A 22,127-nucleotide genomic window follows, 5' to 3' on the forward strand; every position below is an offset into this window, starting at 1 on the left:
ACAGTCTAGGGGACAGCCTGACTGTTTTTGTTCACTGCAGGTAAAAGGCCAAAGCTTGTTGGACATCGAGGGAATGGAATCTACATTCTTCTGCAGATGTGTGGTTACAGAAAGAAAAACAGCTAAGTGAATGGACTGGTTAATATGAAACTGGGAGACTACTTTTGGAAAAAAATTCAGGTGTAGGTGTAAGGAGACTGTATCCTGGTGGAATACTGTGAGTGGTGTTGTGACACTATGCCCCATATTCTTCATAGAGATATTATGCTATGATATGATTATGGCATAACTATGATGTATTTTATGCAAGATGGATCATGTAAGATATTGTTGAAAAGGTTGATTCACTGAATATGATTATCCTATTTGTATGCATGTATCATTTTGGTGTCTGAAATTAGGAATATTGTCTATGCATCTATTACAAATGAGTTTACACCAGGGGAATGCCCACTAGGCAGAATGCAGTCAGTCTAGATGGCAGACTGGGAAGGCCATTAGGGAGAACAATAGGTCTTAGAAAATGCTAATCTCCCACCGGGGAGCCTTCCTGAGGATGCTACAAACAGCTTCCAAATTATGGCTGCTGTGACCCTACAGGGACATGTGACCAAATCACCCGGTACTGGACTCCATCTTGAAATACCAGTGTTTTTCCAATGAAAGGAATGGGAACTAAGCCTGGAGACAAAAGGTTCCTGCCATATGCAAAAGCTATTTATGGCAGGGGTGTGACATCATCATGGTTCTTCACTGACTTCCCACCCAAGAAGACTCCTGAAAACACCTGAGAAACAAGGACTGAATTGGGAAGAAGGGTAGAGGGATTTCTTGCCTGTGAACCCAGGCTAGAGGGATTTCTTGCCTGTGAAAAGAATACCTGGGGTTTTAACCTGCAAGCAAGTGCAGCTTGCCCTCAAGAATCTCTGCAAATTGCCTAAATCAACATTTAGGGTGAGAATTTGCTACTCATATCCAATCCCTTTAGTATATTAACCCTTAGATTGTGTTTTTGTATATTTGCAAGGTAATCTGCTTTGATCTGTTTGCTATCTCTTATAATCACTTAAAATCTATCTTTTGTAGTTAAAACTTGCTTTTGTTTGGTCTAAAATCAGTGTGTGGAAATTATAACTTGGGGAAGAAAGCTGCTGCATCTCTCTCTCCACATTGAGGGAGAGAGCAAATTTCATGAGCTTATGCTGTACATTTGTCTGTGCAGTGCAAGAAGGTACAATTTTGGGTTTATCCTCCAGAGGGGGGGTGCGCCTGAGAAGCTGGTAAGTGCCCAAGCTGTATAGCCTTCCCATGCAGGGGCTGGTCAGAAAAGGACAGCTGGGTGTGTCCCTGTGTGCTGGTGAAAGTGGGAGTGTGTCTTCAGTTTATCATAGCATTACTGGGTGGGAACCCAGGCTGATAGGTCAGGGGGCTAAGTGGTACCCCAGTTCCAGGCGGCACCCTGAGGGGAACCTGTCACAGGCACATCTGCCATCATTGCTCCAAATTCACCGATGCATCTTCCTGAAGTGATAGTATAGAATGGAGACTTTCATGGAGAGGAGGGATATGGAGCAAAACACCATTGGTTCAAAAGGGGGTGGGTGGGTTCATAGTACTGAGAGTACCAGATTCAGGTCCCATTGAGGCGCGATCATTTGGAGAGGGGGAAGGTTCTTAGGAGGCCTTTTGAAAATCAAGCGTTAGCATAAAAACAAGTAAACCTCCGTAGAAGGATGGAACGTGCTAACCGCCACCAGGTGGACTCACGAGGAGCTGAGGGAGAGACCCAATGTCTTTAAAGATAGAATGTAGTCCAGGATTAGGGAAACTTTGCAGCTTCTGGTATAACACATTTATGTTGTGCCCAAGACAAAAAGCATTTCCATTTAAGTCCAGTAACATTGTCTAGTGGAGTCTTTTCCACCTTTAAAGACAATGTCCTCTACTGCTGAGGAACATATGTGTTCTAAGGTCGATGCCCATCCAATACCATGCTCTGAGGTGGAGTGGTCGTGGATTGGGATGCTTGATCCTGCTGGTGTACTGGGTGAGAAGATTGGGGAAGTTGAGGATGGTAATTGGTGGACAGGATGACATGTGCAGGAGACTGGGGAACCAGAAATATCTGGGCCAGAAGGGGGCAATCAGAGTGACCACCTCCTTATCTCACTGGATTTTGTGTAGCGTCCTCCCAGAGTAGGAGCAGTAGTGGACGGAAGGCGTAGTTTAGTTGGTCTGACTAGGAGAGAAGGAGAGCATTGCCCTGGGAGCAGTAACCGAGGGCACCCTTGAGCAATATATTGCTGTTTGTCTGAGAAGTGAATAGGTCTCTGATTGGGGGTCCCCCACTGTGTGAAGATGTCATATAGCACTTCTTTGTGAAGTTCCCACTCATGATCGATTGAAAAATATCTGCTAGGTGAACCTGTGAGCACATTTCTCCATCCCCAGAAGATAGGCTGTGGATAGAGTGATCTGATTGCTGATGCGCCAGTTCCAGAGATTGACTGCGTCTGCGCATAGAGCAGTGGATTTTGCTCCCCCTGGTATGTTGATATAGAAAACAGTGGTGATGCTGTCTGAAATGATCAGGATGAGAGCGAATGAGTGGAAGAAAGAATTCGCACGCCTTCCTTACTGAGGGAAGTTCCAGGATATTGATGGGCATCCTGGATTCTCAAGATGTCCATGTCCCTTGTGTTGTGCTATTGTCCATATGGACTTCCCAGCCTAGCAGACGTGCATCAATGATGATAGTTTTGTCTGGGGAAGAGGGAAGAAAGGGGACTCCCATGTGTATGTGATATGGGTCTGTCCACCACAGGAGGGAGGACAGTACCTTGGACAGGACTGTCAGCATGAGGTTCATGGAGTGGCGACTCACTGAGTACATGAACTGTAGCCCTGTCTGAAGGCAACAAAGGTGAAGTCTTCCAAAGGGAGGGTCACATAAGTGCACAAGGCCATGTGGCCAAGTAGAGACAGACAAGTCTTGGCTGGTTCACAAGGGTTGTTCATGATGCAAACTATGATGTTATTCACTGCCTGAAATTTGTCCATGGGCAAATATGCCTGTGCCAGGATAGAGTTTAGGGAATCCTGAGGTGAGGGGGATGTGTGTGGAGGGGAGGAGGCTGGAGAAGAAGCTGGAAGCGGTGGTGGAGATGATTACTCGGGGGGGCTGTGCCCCTGCTTGTCCCCCCTTGTACATGCCCCCCCAATTTCAATTTCTCTGACTCCAGGCATATGGCACACATGTGTAACCCACAGTGGAATTCAATAGGGACCACCACTTGAAGAAGAACTGTATCTATATGCAACTTCAAGTGTTAAAACAAAGCCACTTGTTAATCACAATAGTCTGAAAAACAGATTAGACACCAGTTGTAACATTTCAAAAACCAAGTCTTTTTAAACCCTTTCCAGCTCCCAAAATATTGAAAATATTAATTTATAACTTTCCAGGAAATTAAATTGGTATAATCAGAGTAAGTTGTCCACAGTTTTGGTTATTTGAAACATTTATTTTTTATCATAGGTAAAATATTAAGAAATAAAGAGACTGAAGCCCAGAGTTAAACCAAAAACTCAGCGTAACCTTCATTTTGGAGCTATTTAGGATGCCTCCATGTTATGATGTGCTAAGCATGCAAAAGGCTAGACTATTAATGAGATCCAATGGGCTTGGTGCTGCCCTAGGGAATTTCCGTTTGATTCAGTCTGGCTCTTATTTTTGAAAAGCTTCACAGAAGTTTACTTACAGAGAAGTTATCCAGCACTCCATTATTTTTAGATTTTCTACGTAAGGATGTAGTAATTACACAAAAGTTACCTGAAAAGTCATATCTGATCGTACCCATCCACCGCTTCTTTTCACTGTCTTTTAGTATATCGCCATAAAAACCATAACCCAATAGTGACACAGAGTACTTAAGAAATGTGTTGTTGTGATGTATGGAGGAGACGTCCAGAGGCTGAGAATCACCTGTTAACAGAAATTCCAGGCTTTATCTCAGTTAAAAGTTTCTTTGTTTCAAATCTGATACTAATTTTTAACATTAAACTTTTTTTTTCAATTGAGAGCAACCTTATAAAACATGCAACAGAGAAAAAGAGAAACATTCTGCAAGACTAACAATGCCATATATTGTTAAATGAGGAAAAATAATGAAGACACAAGGAGGCCAGTGTACCAATGGGAGACACTGGAGTGGGGTGGAAGAGACAACAGCAGTATCTTGCTGAATCCTACCATTTTTGAAGTTGCTTAATGTAATGTATTTGGGCTAATTCTATATTTCAGCATAAACAAAAAAAAGCAATACTTAAAAAAATACAAATCTACACCTACATTTAATATTCTGGGCCAAACACTATGTCCAGAGCACATGAGGGCCCCAATCCTGCAAAGATGTCCACAGGTGCTTAGCTTTATGCTCACTTCAGTGGGACTACTCACAGTGCATGAAGTTAAGTATTTGCATAAATCTTTGCAAGATCAGGTATTTGGATTACAACAGTTAAACTTTTGAAAGCCAGGAAATGCTGAAATTAAGGTTGCATGCAAAATCTTAATGCTGCTCTTTATACTTCTTCATTACAATAGTTTTAAAGTACATAATAATTTATTTCTTGTTTACAATATACCATAACATTTTCTACAACTTTAAATCATAGTCTACTACTGTGTATTGCTCTGTGCATGCCAGACAAAATCCACAAAAACGTATATACCAAAAGTTAAAGTTTCAGAAAGTTATGATCATCTGAAAACAGTGGGTTAAAACAGAAATGCTCATCCAGTCTTAATTCAGCTCTCTTTAGCATCACATATATCACTAGCAAATATCTCATACTTTATTTATCTATTTATTTATTACAATCAAGCTATATTTATACACAACAGAAATGATGATCGTTCTGGATATGTTAAGGTCTTGAAAAGAAGTTAATGACCTGTAAGCTGAATACCTACCTACAATAATATGTAGTGCTGATGTTACTGGATCAGTGACACCAACTGTTGCATAGCATATGCAGTCTGTTGAACCTGTAAAAAAGGAATGCTTTTAATTTTTCATATTTTAATAATACAGAGAATACTGCTCTATACATGTGGTCATTCAGATAAAAACATTATATCCAAGCAATAATATGGATATGAAAATTATAATAAATAATGTGATCTAAATTAAAACATTGATTTCCTCTCTAAGTGAAATTTACTCCTGTCTGAACATAGTCCACATACTTCCATTTTATGCACTGAAGAATGCTGGATTTGGGGAGACAGAATCAGCTTCTACCTCAGTGAAAGGACACGCACAGCCTTTATCTCAGCCTATGGACAGGAGTGGCAGCTGCTGCCACTTTGCACCCCAAGTTCAGAAATTCCTGCTCAATGGAACCTCATTAAAAAAAAAAAAAAGATAAAGCAACCCACTCCATACCAGTCAATTCACAGCCTTAGGGCACAATTCCTTAGGACATAGGGATGCACCTTTAGGTATTGCTTTTTCATCACTAAGGCCTGATCTAGTCTACAGAGTTAGGTCGACGTAAGGCCTAATTATGTCAGTGTCTACACTACAGCCTTGTCCTGTTGATGTAAGTGCCCTACTACACCGACATAATAATTCCACTTCCACGAGAGGCGTTGGGTTTATGTCAGTGTAGTTAGGGTGACACAGTGTCTGTGTGAACACTGTGTTACTTACATCGCTGTTAGCGCTCTTGTCCAGCAGAGCTGTGAAATTGACAAGAAAGCTGGGCAGCTATAGCCCAGCTGCCCCCCACATCACTGGAGAGCTGGGTGACTGGACCCTGCTTCCAGCTGGGGCAAAAATGGATCCTGCTCCTGGCTGGGAGCTGTGGGCAGCTAGACCCCACTCCTGGCTGGGAGATGGGGAAAGAAGCCCAGGCAGCTGGACCATGCTCCCGGCTGGGAACCGAGGCGAGGAGCCAGATTGGCTGGACCCCACTCCCAAGCTGGGAATTGGGTGAGAATGGACCCTGCTCCTGGCTGGGAGCTGGGGAGAGAAGCCCGGGGCCCAGACCCTGCTCTCTGGGGGGGGGGGGGCAAGAAGCCCTGGGCAGCTTCCCCTGCTCCCAGCAGAGAAAAGGGAGGCAAAGCCCCAGGTGGCTTCCCTCACTCCCAGTGGAGAACGGGAAGACGAAAAGCCCCGGGCAGATTCCCCCACTCGCGGCAGGGAAGCGAGAAGTCCTGGGCAGCTTCTCCCCACTCCCGGGGGAAAAGGGGAGACGAGAGAGCAGCTCGCCGAAAGCCCAGGAGCCTGTGGGGCAGCCAGGCTACCAGGAGGGAGCTGGCTCTCAGCTCCTCACACTGCCTCTCTTAGGTCAGTGGAAGCACTCCTGCTGATGACGCACACCACCGATCCAAGGAGCATAGTGTGGACATGCACTACTGCAGTAATTGCTGTGGTGGCTGTAAGTCAATCTAATATAGGTCAACTTAAGTTTTTAGTGTAGACATACCCTAACACATGAACTACTATTGCATGCATCATCCTCCTACTCCCCCAACCCTCAATTTTGTTTGAAAGGGCAGGTTGGATGTGGGGCAAATAGACCATGTAAAGACCTTGAATATGTACTAAATACATTTAGGTTACTTATATTTGCACCCATGAATTTGATCAGGTCCTTACAGAAAATACTTGCAATCTTATTTTTTTCTGTACAAAAATCCCTTCTTTCCCACTTAAAAAAAAATTGTTACCACAGTACAAAATTACCAGTTTCTAGACTCTGTCAGTAACTTTATCTAAGCATCTGGATTGCACAAATGTTTGTCTGGAGTAAAGATACAACAAAAACTCTAAAAACTACTAGATATACCTGTGCCTTTGTATTCAAGTAGCATATTTATTATTAATACATACTTTTGTTTGGAAGAGGAACAGCTTGTGATAAACCCAATACATTGGAAAAAAGTTATGAGACAGAGGTTCATGGGTAAAAGCTCCTCCCTGTTCTTTGCAAACAACTCTCACCTCAGACCTGACAAACTCACTACACCAAACACATCTTACAGGATATTTACCTATGTAAGGTATCCATAGAAAACTCACAACTTGTTAAGATTCATAATTGTGAGGTTTATGTACAAGTAATATTTAAGGAATAATGTACTTATGTTAAAAACATGCTTTATGGACTTGGAGTAAAAATTAGTCACCAGGGGATAATGTGTGTTGTTGATTGCCCATTCAAGCAGGAGGGAGTTGCCACCCTGCCTATTTTGCTGGTGATACAATACAAGGCTCAATTGTTTGGCCTTGTTAAACCCCAAGACTTACAATGAAAAACAATCAGAGGCAACGGCAAACAATCAAAACCTCTTGAAGGTAAAAAAGGAACATTATAGCAAGACAGGGGTTCACCCTGTCTATGAATAGAAATAAAACAAACACAGAGGAAAGGAAGGTACCCTGAATCCTTTTGCTATGGAGACACCTAGAGAAGGTATTCTCATGAAAAACTGGATCTTGGTTCATGTGAAGCCAGCCACAGACTGAACTTGAGGGGGAGGGTGGGAAACGGGACAGACACCTACTTTTTAGATAATGAAGGTAACTATTAAGTGTAGGCTCAGGTTCACGTTTTATTATTTTGTATTGTAATAATTTGTTTGCATCACTCTCTCTTGCTTCTAGCAGAATCTTTATTCTTAAATAAACCTTACAAATGCTGTGTGTTAATCAGGGGCAGTGGATTAAGATAAAACTGGTAAACTGCTCCTCTGCAGGGCAGAGGATCTGGAATTTCTGTTAGTAGCCAGTGTCAGGGGCTGGATATCACAGGGAAACAATTCAAAAGGACAAGGGGAGCACCTATTGTTAGTCTGTAAAGTGAAGTTACGGCTGGCATAGCCTGAAGGAAAGTGCTTGAGTGGCTGAAAAGCTGGTGGCATTAGGGAACTGACACCCAGCCAAGGAGAGGCAAGACACTCTCATACTCAAGGCAGTGGGTAACACAGTGACTCTCAGGGCTTGGCTACACTTACAAGTTGCAGCGCTGGTGGAGGCTTTCCAGCGCTGCAATTACACCCCGTCCACACTTGCAGGGCACAACCAGCGCTGCAACTCCCTGGTTGCAGCGCTGGCTGAAAACCCATCCCGGTTGGGGTATAAGGAGTGCAGCGCTGGTGATCCAGCGCTGCTCAGCAGGTGTGGACACTCACCAGCGCTTTAATTGTCCTCCAGAGAATAAGGAGTTATCCCACAATTCCTGTTCAGCCACTCTGCTCATCAGTTTGCACTCTACTGCTCTTGCCTCAGGTGACCCGCCCTTTAAATGCCCCGGGAATTTTAAAAATCTCCTTCCTGTTTGCTGCAGCCAGGTGTGGAGTGCAATCAGTTAATCTTTACAGGTGACCATGCCTCCACGCGGGAAACGAGCCCCAGCATGGAGCACTGGCGAATTGCAGGACCTCATTAGTGTTTGGGGGGAGGAAGCTGTGCAGTCCCAGCTGCGCTCCAGCCGTAGGAATTACGATATCTTTGAGCAGATATCAAGGTCCATGCTGGATAGGGGCCATGATCGGGACGCACTACAATGCAGGGTGAAAGTTAAAGAGCTGCGGAGTGCCTATTACAAAGCCCGCGAGGGGAATCGCCGATCCGGAGCTGCCCCCACGACCTGCCGTTTTTACAGGGAGATGGACGCGATACTTGGGGGTGACCCCACTGCCAATCCCAGGACAACGATGGACACTTCTGAGCAGGCTGGGGGACAGGAGGAGGAGGAGGCGGAGGCGGTGGGGGGGGGAGGAAAACGCGAGTGAAGCTACTGGGATGGGGGAAGACACCCCAGAGTGGGCATGCAGCCAGAAGCTCTTCTCAAGCCAGGAGGAAAGTACCCAATCACAGCAGCCAGCAGTTGCAGAAGGACAAGCAGAGGAGCGGGTTACCGGTAAGCGGCTTTTATTTTCTGGGTGGAAATGTTTCTGGAGAGGAAGGGGGTTTAGGGCTGCATGCATGCCAGCCTAGATGTGGAATAGCCCATTGATGTGGTCTATCAAGTCGGCTGCAGTGATCTCAGCAAAAGTTTCAGCCAGAGCGTGGGCAATATGCCTGCGCAGGTTTATAGGGAGAGCCACTGTGTTCCTTGTCCCAGTCACGCTGACGCGTCCGCGCCACTGTGCCGCGAGGGGTGGGGGGACCATTTCTGAACACAGGGAAGCCGCATAGGGTCCAGGGCGGAATCCACATTGCTGTAAAAGAGCCTCCCGCTGTTCCCTAGTGACTCGCAGCAGGGAGATATCTTCCAGGATTAACTCCTGTGAAAAATGGTGGGAGACTCTTTAGTGAAGAGATAGGGAGATAGTAAAGATCACCCCTGCAGCTACACCTTCACTCAACCCCTCTATCACTCCAGATTACCCGAAGCAAGCACCCCTCTATCACTCAAGCCCCACTTCTCCCTCTATAAGCACCCCTCACTCACCATTTCGTGGCTTCTGTTGTGTTATGTGTGTGGTAAAAGAATGCTAAACTGAGGACTAAGAACTCCCTCAGTGTAGCAATTAATGTCTGGAGATAGTGAATACAATGCTGCCCTGTTAAATGTATACATTTCTGGCTTTCTACAGTGACCTTGACTGCTGGACTGAGCAGATGTACCACAGCACAGAGGCTGCACAATTTGAGGAAAAATCCCCGAAAGAGCAAGGAGGACATGTTGAAAACTGTTCTTCATCACTCTGCTAGAGAGAGTAAAGAATTGAAGGAGTGGAGAGAGAAGGAAAGCAGGATCCGCAAGAGAAATGCAGTGGCCAAGAGGAAAAGCACAGAGCGGCTGCTAAGCATCCTGTCGCGCCAAGCGGACTCTATAGAGTCACTCGTTGCCATGCAAGCAGAACACTACCGTGCTACTCCACCACCCCCCCGTCCCAAAGCTTTTTGCCTTGTGCCCCAATGTCAGCTCAAACCACCTTTCCCCAGCATCCAGGTTCTTACCACCACCAGCTGCCTCCAACACCTGTACGTTCACCAACCAGCCCTGATACCTACCACCCTTACCCTCTGCACTCAACCCCCATCACCATGCAGTTTATGCACCCTGAAGTGCAGGATTCATTAAACAGCACTCCAGACAGGACATATGCAAACTTGTGACTGTACAGTTCACCAACCCACACCCCTGCCCTCTTGTGTTCATGAAATGTTGTGTGTCTGTCTGTCTGTCAAGGAAGTTTTTTTCTTTTCAATAAAACAATTCTTGGCTTTGAAAACAGTCTTTATTATAGCAGATAGTGAAAGATACCTTAGCCCAGTAAAGAAAGAGGCACTGCAAATCATTTTAGGGATAATAGAATAACAGTGTAAACAGTGCAATTCACTCCCATGCAAGGCAGCAAACATTACTGTTGGCTTTCAGCCTCAAATTCTTCCCTCAAGGCATCCCTAATCCTTGAAGCCCTGTGCTGGGCCTCTCTATTAGCCCTGATCTCTGGCTGTGCATATTCAGCCTCCAGGACTTGAACCTCGGTGGTCCATGCCTGACTGAATGTTTCACCCTTCCCTTCACAAATATTATGGAGGGTACAGCAAGCGCATATAACCGCGGGGATGCTGCTTTCCCCCAAGTCTAGCTTCCCATACAAGGAACGCCAGCGTGCCTTTAAAAGCACACTCCACAGTCATTCGGCACCGGCTCAGCCTGTAGTTGAACCGGTCCTTGCTCCTGTCAAGCTTCCCTGTATAGGGTTTCATGAGCCAAGGCAGTAACGGGTAAGCGGGGTCTCCAAGGATCACAATGGGCATTTCGACGTCCCCTACTGTGATCTTCCTGTCTGGGAAAAAAGTCCCTGCCTGCATCTTCCTGAACAGGCCACTGTTCCGAAAGATGCGTGCATCATGCACCTTTCCAGGCCAGCCTGTGTAAATGTCAATGAAACGCCCGCGGTGATCCACAAGCGCCTGGAGAACCATAGAGAAATACCCCTTACGATTAATGTACTCTGATGCCAGGTGGGGGGGGGGGGGGCAGAATAGGAATATGCGTCCCATCTATCGCCCCTCCACAGTTAGGGAAACCCATTTGTGCAAAGCCATCCACAATGTCCTGCACGCTCCCCAGAGTCACGGTCTTTCTTAGCAGGATGCGATTAATTGCCTTGCAAACTTGCATCAAAACGATTCCAACGGTCGACTTTCCCACTCCAAACTGGTTCCCGACTGACCGGTAGCTGTCTGGAGTTGCCAGCTTCCAGATTGCAATAGCCACCCGCTTTTCCACCGTCAGGGCAGCTCTCAATCTTGTGTCCTTGCGCCGCAGAGTGGGGGCGAGCTCAGCACACAGTCCCATGAAAGTGGCTTTTCTCATACGAAAGTTCTGCAGCCACTGCTCGTCATCCCAGACTTCCATGACGATGTGATCCCACCAGTCAGTGCTTGTTTCCCGAGCCCAAAAGCGGCGTTCAACGGTGCTGAGCATTTCCGTGAATGCCACAAGCACTTTAGTGTCACACGCGGCAGGAGAATCGATATCGATATCATCGTCAGACTCCTCACTGTCACTTTGGAGCTGAAGGAATAGCTCGACTGCCAAACGTGTTGTGCTGGCGACACTCATCAGCACAGTCCTCAGCAGCTCGGGCTCCATTTGCCACAGAAATCGCGATTCACACACAGAGAGTAAAACAGAAAGACACTCACAATGGCGCCAAACGTTGCCGGAAAGAGTGAATGCTGGGATGTGAAGCGATGCACCATGGGGCGTTGGCACAGGAAGCGGAATGACCCGCACACTTCCTTCCCCTTCCCACAATACTCAGCGCCAAAATGGGACGAGGTGCTCTGTGGGATAGCTGCCCACAACGCACCTCTCAATACAGCGCTGGAAAGTGCTGCAAGTGTGGCCACACTGCAGCGCTGGTAGCTGTCAGTGTGGCCATACTCCAGCGCTGGCCCTACACAGCTGCATGACCAGCGCTGTAACTCCCAGCGCTGCAACTTGTAAGTGTAGCCAAGCCCTTAGTTCTGGATACCCAGAGAACCATTACAGTTGTTAAAACTAAATTTTGCTCTTTATAGCAGAGCAAATAATTTTAATCAACTTTTGTCTCTACAGAGGCTGGCGGGAGGAGGTGGGGAGGAACGAAAAGGGGGGGAAAAGAATAATTTGTGTAAATGGGTTTTGCTATTTTGAAGCGATATAGTGAAATTTTGCTGAATATTTAGGTTTTGTAAAAACAAATGCTTACAAAATCTAAGCCAAAGAGATTTGTTTTCATGCATTTTTAAGATTCCAATAGGACCAGTTTTTTTAAAAAAGTAAGTCCCGGTCGTGTTTAAAATTCAAACACGTCAGTATTGTACAAATACATGTAAGCCTGCAAGTGAAGTTGACTAGAAAAGCAAAGTGTAAAGAAATGAAATTGACTCAAGTTTATTTTCAGTCTTCTCATTAATGCAAAGAAACCCAGCACACACAGTGAGGAGTACGTTTGATTTTTTCATCTTTAATAACCAGAGGTGTTCACTGCAGCACAGATATGGAAGTTTTATTCAAAATGATTTTTTTATGTGACAGCATCCCTTTAATTTTTGGCCTTTCTTATGTACATGTATAGATATTTAACATACCAAACACATTTAACATTAGGAAGATAAAAGCATAAAAAGATCTATTCAATCAGGGAAATCTATTTTATGCTGTTTGAAGCATTTCACAGGATTAATTTAAAACCATAATATAAAGGACGTATAACATACATCCGATTTTAGATTATAAAATACTGTGATTATTTGCCTTCAGGTGAAGAACCAGCTTTTAATGCAGACTAAGCAGGAGGAAACTTGCCTATGGGAGCCCAAACAAGGATTAGGAATATGTGTGGAGGAAGGTCAAGGAAGGTTAAATTAGTCAAGTCAAAGAAATGATCATGCCAGGAGCCAACATCTTGCTAAGGGTCTGTGGGCCATTCTCCTCGCCCTCCCTCCAAAATTGACAGCATAAGCCTTGAAAAACTCCTTTGTCCACCTGCCTGTTTTCAGATACACCAAAGACATATGGACAGAGACCAAGTCAGACTACTTCATTTTTACAAGGCCAATTCAGACTCTGAGAAACATGCCAAAGGATGACTGATTCACTGATTTCAAATCTACTCTCCATTCTTTTTCTCACTTCAGAGGAAATCAGGGCATATATGCTGGTAGACGGGGGCATGGAAAATCCTTCCCTCTGTCTCACTGTCCAGGAGGCTTCCACTTAAAGACACAAGAGAGGAGGCTGCTCCAGCTCATATGAACATTTTGCAGATGCCGACCACAGTGATCAAGAGGTTTTAATGAGTAAGGCCCTGACAGCAGCAGGAGGCAAACACACATAATGGAATCACACTCCAAAGGAAACAGTAAGTGTGATGGAGGGACTTTTCTGTGAGACCAGCACAAAGTTCAGGACACACTGTCATGAGCAAGTGGTTCTGCACAGCACACAGGACTCCAATTTCTCTTTTAGGGTGGTGACAAATATGATGGATGACATGGTAAGGAGCCAAATTTGGGGTAGCAATAGCTGTTCATAGACGGGCATATTGAAATGTTACACCAAATCTTTCCATTTCATTTTGCCTGCAGTCTGTGGAATGCCCTGATGCATGCATGAACTCTGTCATATCTTGGCTTAGTTAGGGAAGAAAGCAGATGACCCTCTAGTTATCCTCTTAGTTAATATCATAACCACTTGAAGATCTGAATAGGATCTGTACATTCAGGTGTGAATACCTTGTTTGTCACTTAGCCTTTGTGCCTTCATCTAGGTCAGGGATTTTGCAGTAGCTGAATAGAAACTTAGTTCCATATTCAGCCCTGGTCTAAGTCAGTCAATCACACAAGGTCTGAACAGTAAACAGCAGTGTGAAGCATTACTAATTTGATGCTCTCAGGTACTAGAGTATAGCCATCACAGAGAAACAAAACATGATACAGCAAACGGATATCTCACTCCTTTAATAATTCTTTACATCATTCCAAGAAGGTATTGTGATGCTGATAAAACAGCTCAGATTAGAATTAACAGGCCAGTTCACCTGTGTGTAACCTTTAAAGGCATGTCAAGCAGCACTGCAATGCAACTGGGCTAATTCAATTGTGTGAGTATCAAAGGGATATTAAATGGGATAGCAGACACCAGCTCCTTCATTTGTGTTGACAAAAAAAAATCAAGGAAAACAGTGTTTGTATGCTTACATCTGTCTATATCCTGTACTTATTTAGCCTTAAGGTCAAAGATGTGTATACACTGCATGGAACTAAAGAATATTTCCTGTATTGTCTTCATTTATCTGTCCATGTTTTAATGAATGGCCAGTGTAACTGAATTATTTGTGTATGCATGGAAAGTAGGTAGTTAACTTCAAACCAAGGGTCCTCGGCTTAACACTGGAGACTCAAACCGTCTGCATTACCTATGCTGTGCCAGTAATGAGCTGCTTCCAACTACAAATACTGGACCATAGGAATGATCCTGCTCTCTGATTCATTTCTGAACTGCCTGAACTCTGGCCGAGCAGTTGGGGGAGGTCTAAGCATACAGACAGAGATCCCCAGAATTCATTTTTGGGAAGCCCTGAGGACTTATGTAAAGACTCTACATCTATGCTCTCATTTGGACTACAAGCTCTAATTCACCTGTAATGTATATTATTTGCTTTAATTTCTTAACGCTCTTCTTTTTTAAATCAATAAATCTTTAGTTAGTTTACTCAGGATTGGCTAACACCATTTTTTGGGTAAAATAAAAGTATCCGATGACCTGGGGTAACTGACTGGTCCTTTGGAACTGGAAGAACACAATATGAGGTTTTTTATTTTAATAATCTTACATCATAAAGTCCAGTTTGCCTGGGTGATAAACAGGGGCCTGTATTTCATGGTGAAACTAGTGTAGTGGTTCAGGCTTATTACCGGCTTGGTGAATTTGGGGGTATTTGCCCTATGTTCTGACAATCTGTCCTGAGGCAAATAGCTGCAGAGGGTGGATCTAGCAGTGCTCATAATATATATAAACTGTCTTGAGAGGGAATGACTGCTCACCACATGTGCCTAGCCCCAAACAGTTACTGGTGGTTATGGTTAGATCAGGGTGCTACAATTGGGCACCTGTATGAAAAGGTGCTCCACAGCAATTTTATAGGTGTAGGACTTCGATGATCCAAGGCTCACATGGCACAGTATACCACTGCTTATCAAAATAGCACGTGCAACACAGATTTTATTTGGGTAATTAGGAGTTCAGATAAGTGAGGGGGCAGGATCCATTCAGCAGCAGGGTAGCCTCCCATGGGACCAGGGGCTTGTTCTCTCTCACTCTCTTCTCCTGGCAGCCTCAGATGCAGGTCTCTACACTTCCCCATTCACTCACTCCTATGACAGCAGGGCTACAGGCAGCTTGCTGCACAGCTCCCTGTAGGGGCAAGGTATGGGGCAGAAAAGAGGCATGCTCCCCACAGGACCCTGCTCTGCCCCCTCAACACCACAGCCTTGCTCCTGCACCTTCCATCTGCAGGGATTGGGGGGCAGCAGCCCCACGGCAGCACAGCGACTCTTCTATAGCTCTACTGTAACGAGACTGCTCAAATCACTCTGATGACAGGGGGTTGCAGAGGGATCCCTGTGCTGGTGTACAAGCCCCACAACAGCAGGGAGGAAAGGCCCCATCCTCCATGTTGCAGTCCTGGCTAGGGAAGCTCTAGTCTATTAGCTAAACTGCCTCATTATCTGAGTCCCTTCCTTGTCCCACATCATGAAATGCACCCAGGACAAGGAAGAGACTGCAATAATGTGGAAGGCTCAGATAACAGAGTATACTGTATATGGTTAAAGACCAAGTCTGAAGTCATTGTGTGCTCTGACTCTAAAGAGTCACTGGGAGTTTTGGCTATGGAAAGATCGCAGGATGAGGGAATGATTTGGCATGACCGGTTTGCGTTAATATTAATTACACTAATTCTTGAACAGAAGTTGCCAACTCATTTACCCAAAACAGCTGCCCAAGTCCTTGATTCTATATAATTATTGTTTTCAAGAATTTTTCCAATTATTTGTACAATAATTCAAAGGGAAAATTATCTTGACTGTAAAGTATCTATATGGAAGAACTGGTTATGACATACAATTCATAGATTTAGAATGTGGATGGAGTTCATACTGCACATCCAAGGGAAAAATGGATGAGAAAAAGATTTACCAGTCTGAGGTAAAGAGACACCACAGGATAACACTGCATTAAACAGAATACAATACAACTAAAGAAAGAAACTAAGCATTTTACCTTTCATGCACCTACACAAGTGTTTTAAGACAGATAGTAGTCACCACACACCTTTTTAAATTACTCTTCAATCTGAAGAGTTGATAAGCGAGATTGGATGCATTCTTTGGAAACCATTTTCTGGTGGCATAGAAGAACTCATACTACTTCTCTCGGAACATAGTGACACCACAGTAGTGCTATGTTTGCTTTCTTCCAGTCCATTTGATGACACTCGCAGAAGGCAAACCCGTGTTTTAAGAGAAGTTTTACAGACCGGTTGATCCATTGTTACTGCATGGCAACATAAAAGTACTTTGACAAGTTGTTACTAGTGCTGGAACACTCCTAAGACAGTGAAATAGGGCATTATGAGACAAAAATCAACTGATTCATGTGAGCCGAGCTGTAGGACAATATGTAAATTCAGCAGCCTAGTAGCAATCTGGATAGTTTCACTGATGGCAGTAACTGCACAAGTCTTTAAGTTCATTAATTGTATACTGAAGTTAAATAAATACAAAGGACTGGTGATGTCTTAGCCAACAGGGGACATGCTAAAGAAATATGCTAATGACCACTTGATCAGTTGTTGTATGGGTAAACTGCCAATAGATTCACTGTTCACCATATAATAAACATCGCCGTTCACAATACGGTATTGCATAACATTTTGAAAGTAGGTTTGGTTTCTGTTAGTGGACACACTAAAAATTCTTCGAGAGGCCCAAGTGGGTGAGTTTGTGTGATGCTATTATCTTGTCTACATCCATGCAGTAAGTTGACAGTTAATGAATATACAAATGACTTTGGAATTTGCAGGCATGAATTAAGCCTGGTGAAGCGCATGCCATTCTGAATGCTGAGCTATCACTTTATCTGGATTATGTGATCAGTCTTTGCATACACAATGTAGATACATTTCCTAATTTAACAGGGCATACATAGAATACGGTCAATTTCTACTGCTATCTAAACAATATTTAAGGGTATGCCTGTAACAGAAGGAGGGAAGGTATTCTGAACCATAAGAATTCCCTGGATTTGTAACAGGCAGTTGAATGGAGAAGAAAGTGCATTGAGAGACGCAGGATACCCCAAAAGAAGAAAGTCAGTAAGGAAAAGGTAATAGGAAGCAGGGTGAAGTGTATAAGAAAGCTGGGGATAGCGTAAGAGAGGAAACCAACAAAGCAAGAGAGAAGAGCAGTCCGAGAAGCCTGTCTGAAAAAAAGTGGTTACCTTGATAGTACGTACTACAGGTCAAAGGTACAGCTACCACTGCCAAATAGGGCTCTCCCTATTTTACTTCTAATGAATCTGAACTGGTCTCAAACTATCTTTACACAGAACTATTATTCGGTTTTAAATATTGGTTTAAAACGTGAAATATGGCCCACATAAGAAGCGTAATTCTACCTTAGTTGACTTCATACTAGCAGAGTCATCGCTTTTTTTTCCCCCTCAGACAGGCTTCTCAAATAGCTTTTTCCTTCCTTGCTTCAGTGGTTCTCTCTATTACACTATCCCCAGTTTTCTTGAACATTTTACCCTCCTTCCTACTACATTTTCCTTACTGACTTCCTCCTTAAGAGTATCCTGCTATCACAGCACTTTCTGCTGTTTTCTATGCGCACACACAGGGGCATGTCCTGTATAGGTGAAGAAGAAGAAAAAAAAATGTGGTCACAAGGGAGAAGAGAGTGATGGGCAAAGATATAGGTAAAAAGTTCTGAGGAGTTTTGATGGCAAGAAGCTTGAATTTGATGTGAAAGAAAAAACTTTTTTCAAAAGCAACACGCGTTTAAGTTGGAATGGGACATTTTAAATGAAAGCTTTAAGAAGGAAGGAAGGGAAAATAAAAGGTTTGTAAGTAGTGAGAACACTTATTTTAACTCTGTTGAAATTCTGTTGTAACTAAGAAGAAAAGAATAAAGGTTTCTGCTACAAATGCATCATCTTACTTTTATCTGCTCTTAAACGGTTTGTTTCAACTCTGGGGTATATTCTGAATTTCTAACAAAACTTTAATTGCACACTCTCTCTTACTATTGGGTGTCAAGCGATTAAAAAATAATAGTATACAATTTATTTAAATATTTTTGGCTGTTTTCTACATTTTCAAATATATTGATTTCAGTTACAGAACACAATACAAAGTGTACAGTGCTCACTTTATATTATATAGAAGTAGGACTGAGTGGACTTGTAAGCTCTAAAGTTTTACATTGTTTTGTTTTTGAGTGCAGTTGTCTAACAAAAAAAAAATCTACATTTGTAAATTGCACTTTCACAATAAAGAGATTGCACTACAGTACTTATGAGGTGAATTGAAAAATACCATTTTTTCATTACAAATATTTGTAATCAATATAAAGTGAGCACTGTACACTTTGTATTCTGTGTTGTAAGTGAAATCAATATATTTGAAAATGTAGAAAAACATCCAAAAATGTAACAAATTTCAATTGCTAATCTATTGTTTAACAGTGTAATTAAAACTGTGATTAATCGCTACTAATTTTTAATCACAATTAATTTGAGTTAATCACGTGAGTTAACTGCGATTAATCGACAGCCCTACTTACTATTAATTGGAACGTTAGCATAGCATGACAGACTATATTATAAAATTTCCCTTTTGTCCCACAATACAAGGGAAACAACACAGAACACACTATACACAAGTTAATACACTAAACACAGCAGTTTCCAAACGTTTTCATGCTGCAGTCCCCTTTGGGCTCACCTCTAAATACAACCTGCCTGGTACTTAGTATTCAGGTTGGCTTTTCACAAAATGAATCTTAGCAGTCTACTTTGAAAACTATGGGTGGGTGAACAGGCCCAGATTAATCAATGTGCACTCAGAGCACTTGCAGTGTCTCCATCTCAGGGCCCATCCCACCTCCCCCCTCTGCCCCATCAACCCCGGATCCAAAATAAAGAATGGCCAACTGTGGTCTGAGGGCCATATCCACCCCACCAGAACATTTCATTTGACCTGCTGCCCCATGTACTCGAAGGGGGTGAGGAGTGGAAATTTCTCTTTCCCCTGATCTCGACACATTGCTCGTGCATCGTCCATGTGGCACTTGTGACATGTTGCAGGCTACAGAGACAAAGCTCTATTCCTCCAGAGGTAGATGGTACTGCTTAGCTGCCCCAAAAGCTGTTTGCTTAGAACTTTGTTGCATTTCTCCCACCTCTCCATAATCTCATGGCCCCTCAAAAAGTAGCAGATGCTAGACAGTTTGCCTTTGCCTGCCACTTTTAACATTTTAATTCTCCCCTCACTTGCCCCCAAAACACCCTTTGACAGATAATGCTTTTGAGTTAATTAAATTGAGAACTGTTGAGTATTCAATACTTTTGTCTACTAATATGTAAAAGTAAAAATGAATAGCTACATGCACTCTGTAAACTGCAGAAACAGACTTCCATTCCCAATATGATAATGTATAATATTTTTGTCCCACCAGTGGAAGACAGCACTACAGAAACTCTAACCTAACAGACATTGCACTCAGGTGAGCACCAGGACTACCGCTGTGAGTGGGTTCGCTAGGGGCTAGGGGAGAATTCTTGCAACTTTTCCTCAAGTATGTCAGTGACTGTTTCACACATGGCCATCCAGTCCCTATGATTTAAGAGGACCTGAAATTGAGCCTTAAGATTTGTACAGTGCACAGATTGATATAAATTACTGAAAATATGAATGTACACACTATACATATGTACCCCTTTACCAATTTCCCATCTTTATTTAGTAATAAAACATTAAGAAAAAAAAGACTCCTTGCCTTTCCCCCTCTTATTTCTAACATTAAAAAACCAAAACAAAAAAAACCACGCATACTTAACCAACTTTTACATATATAAGGATTTATATTTTAAGTTTGCTCTCCAGAAGAGCGTGTAACATAATTTAGAGGTTAACTTTCTTAATCATGTTCATTAAATATATTTTTTTAAATCACTATTCAGAGCCAAAAGTAAAATTATGACTATTAACAGAACGTGTTCAATATAAAACCTCGCAAAATACAAGACAAGAATACAATGTAAATTCACATACAGCAAACGGCTGTACAGTGGACAAAATGAATGCAAAAAGCAAACAACTCATTTATAACAGGCTATAAAGGATTGTACAAGAAATTAAAAAGTTTAATACTGTTTTAACATCAGTGAAGATCGTTTTTCCTGTCTGTTTTAAAAACAATAACCCCAAATATGTACATTTAACAAATGTCAGATGGTGACAAACTGATACACTATAAAAGGGAGTTGAAATGCTTTTGCTTTTGACCTATTCCTCTTCCCAAAGTCTAACTGTGCCATAACCTAAACATTAGAGTTATGCTTTTTTCCTGCACCTTCTTTAGGTCACTAACACCATAAATAGAAGAATGTTTTCAGATCAGCATATGTCAAACACAGAACACTTTACTCAGACAAAAAAACCTTTACTGAAGTCAATGGAAATTTTGCCCAAGCAGAAAGAGTTAAGAAGCGAGAAAGCAATTCTGATTTTGTTCCTATAGGTTTAATTGAGTCGCAAATGGATTCAAGTGTGTTTCTTCATTAATATTAATAGGAGAAGCACATGCAAATCTCTCAGAAGAGTGATTTATATAAAACACATTGATATACAGTACCTTTGTTTTACTGACTAGACTATAAGACTAAATGAACAGGAGAGAGAGTTGGGTACATTTAACAATTAAAATAGTAAATGGGGAAATTTAATATATGTGCACTAAAAATACTAAATTTCAGAATTTTTCATTATTTATCATCAGCACACTCAGAGTTTTGTCTCTTATCACTACTAATTTCAAATTTTAGTCATTTACTCAAAGGCAGTCATGTGACTGTCAACACACAGAATAATTCTGTGCCTTACCTGAACAATTGTATGCCCACACTCATCTGTGGTTCTGGAGATACCTCTGAGAATTACTACTACTAACTCCACTATTAGAAGGGGGAGCCCTCCCTCTAGCCCAGACCACATTTTGAATGGAGCCTTAGGGATCTCCTTTTTTGGCTACATGGGTCATTAATTTTCAAGAGCCAAAGACACTCTTTAGATTAGTTTTTGCAGTTAAATCTACTTTGTTAAAGGACTTCACTTGGGGAAAAGTTTTTAACAATGCTTCTCACTAGCAGTGGTCAGAATTAGCCCAAAAAGGGTGGCTATCATAGTGAATTGGAATGGACCAGCCCCTCACTGAGATACAGAAGGAAGGTAGCAGCAGGGCTTCTGCAGGCCTTGTGACTACAGAGCCTCAAGAAGAACATAATATGGACCTGTCTCTGGAATCTGTGGACCAGCTCCCCAGTGGTTCTATGCTTCTTGTGACAGAAGCATTGAGGGACAAGGAGAGGCTGTGTTTCAATCCTACAAAAGGGATTTCAACACTTGCACAGTTGGCCAATAATGAAAACAGATATAGAATATTGGGATCCTTTCACTGTATAGAATAAAGTGAATAGCCTCTACTCAATGGGTTTCAACTGATAATGATTTCAGTTAGTGTTTGTTTGTGCAAATTTATAATTTCCCCTCACCATTCCTTTTTTATAAGCATATGTAAGCCCCAGAACACTAAACAAGAAAGCAGTTAAATAATAATAATTTTATCATATACTTTAATTTTTGCTTCCTCCCCTTCATGTAAATTCCCTCTCCCACAAACAAGGACATTGCAGCCATCGCTATTTATGCTGGTCCACCAATAGTTTTAGGGAGCATTACAGTTTATATTTTATTCTACAGGCAGGCTTAACTACAAAAAGTTACTACATTAATAAATAAAGTAAACTGAAAGTTAACCCTT

General features: G+C 42.7%; 1 protein-coding gene across 2 annotated transcripts in view; it reads right to left on the reverse strand.

The window, feature by feature from the left end:
* The window catches only part of CERK (ceramide kinase), a 79,668-nt gene that overhangs the window by 18,241 nt on the left and 39,300 nt on the right, over positions 1-22,127 (reverse strand). For both annotated transcript variants that reach the window (XM_044984593.1, XM_044984585.1), the window contains exons 7-8: positions 4,976-5,050; positions 3,833-3,985 (exon numbers count right to left, since the gene is read on the reverse strand). In XM_044984593.1, the coding sequence (XP_044840528.1) occupies positions 3,833-3,985; positions 4,976-5,050 (228 nt within the window). The remainder of the gene's footprint in view (positions 1-3,832; positions 3,986-4,975; positions 5,051-22,127) is intronic.

This window comes from Mauremys mutica, chromosome 1, assembly GCF_020497125.1.
Source record: "Mauremys mutica isolate MM-2020 ecotype Southern chromosome 1, ASM2049712v1, whole genome shotgun sequence".
Classification (NCBI taxonomy): Eukaryota; Metazoa; Chordata; order Testudines; family Geoemydidae; genus Mauremys; species Mauremys mutica.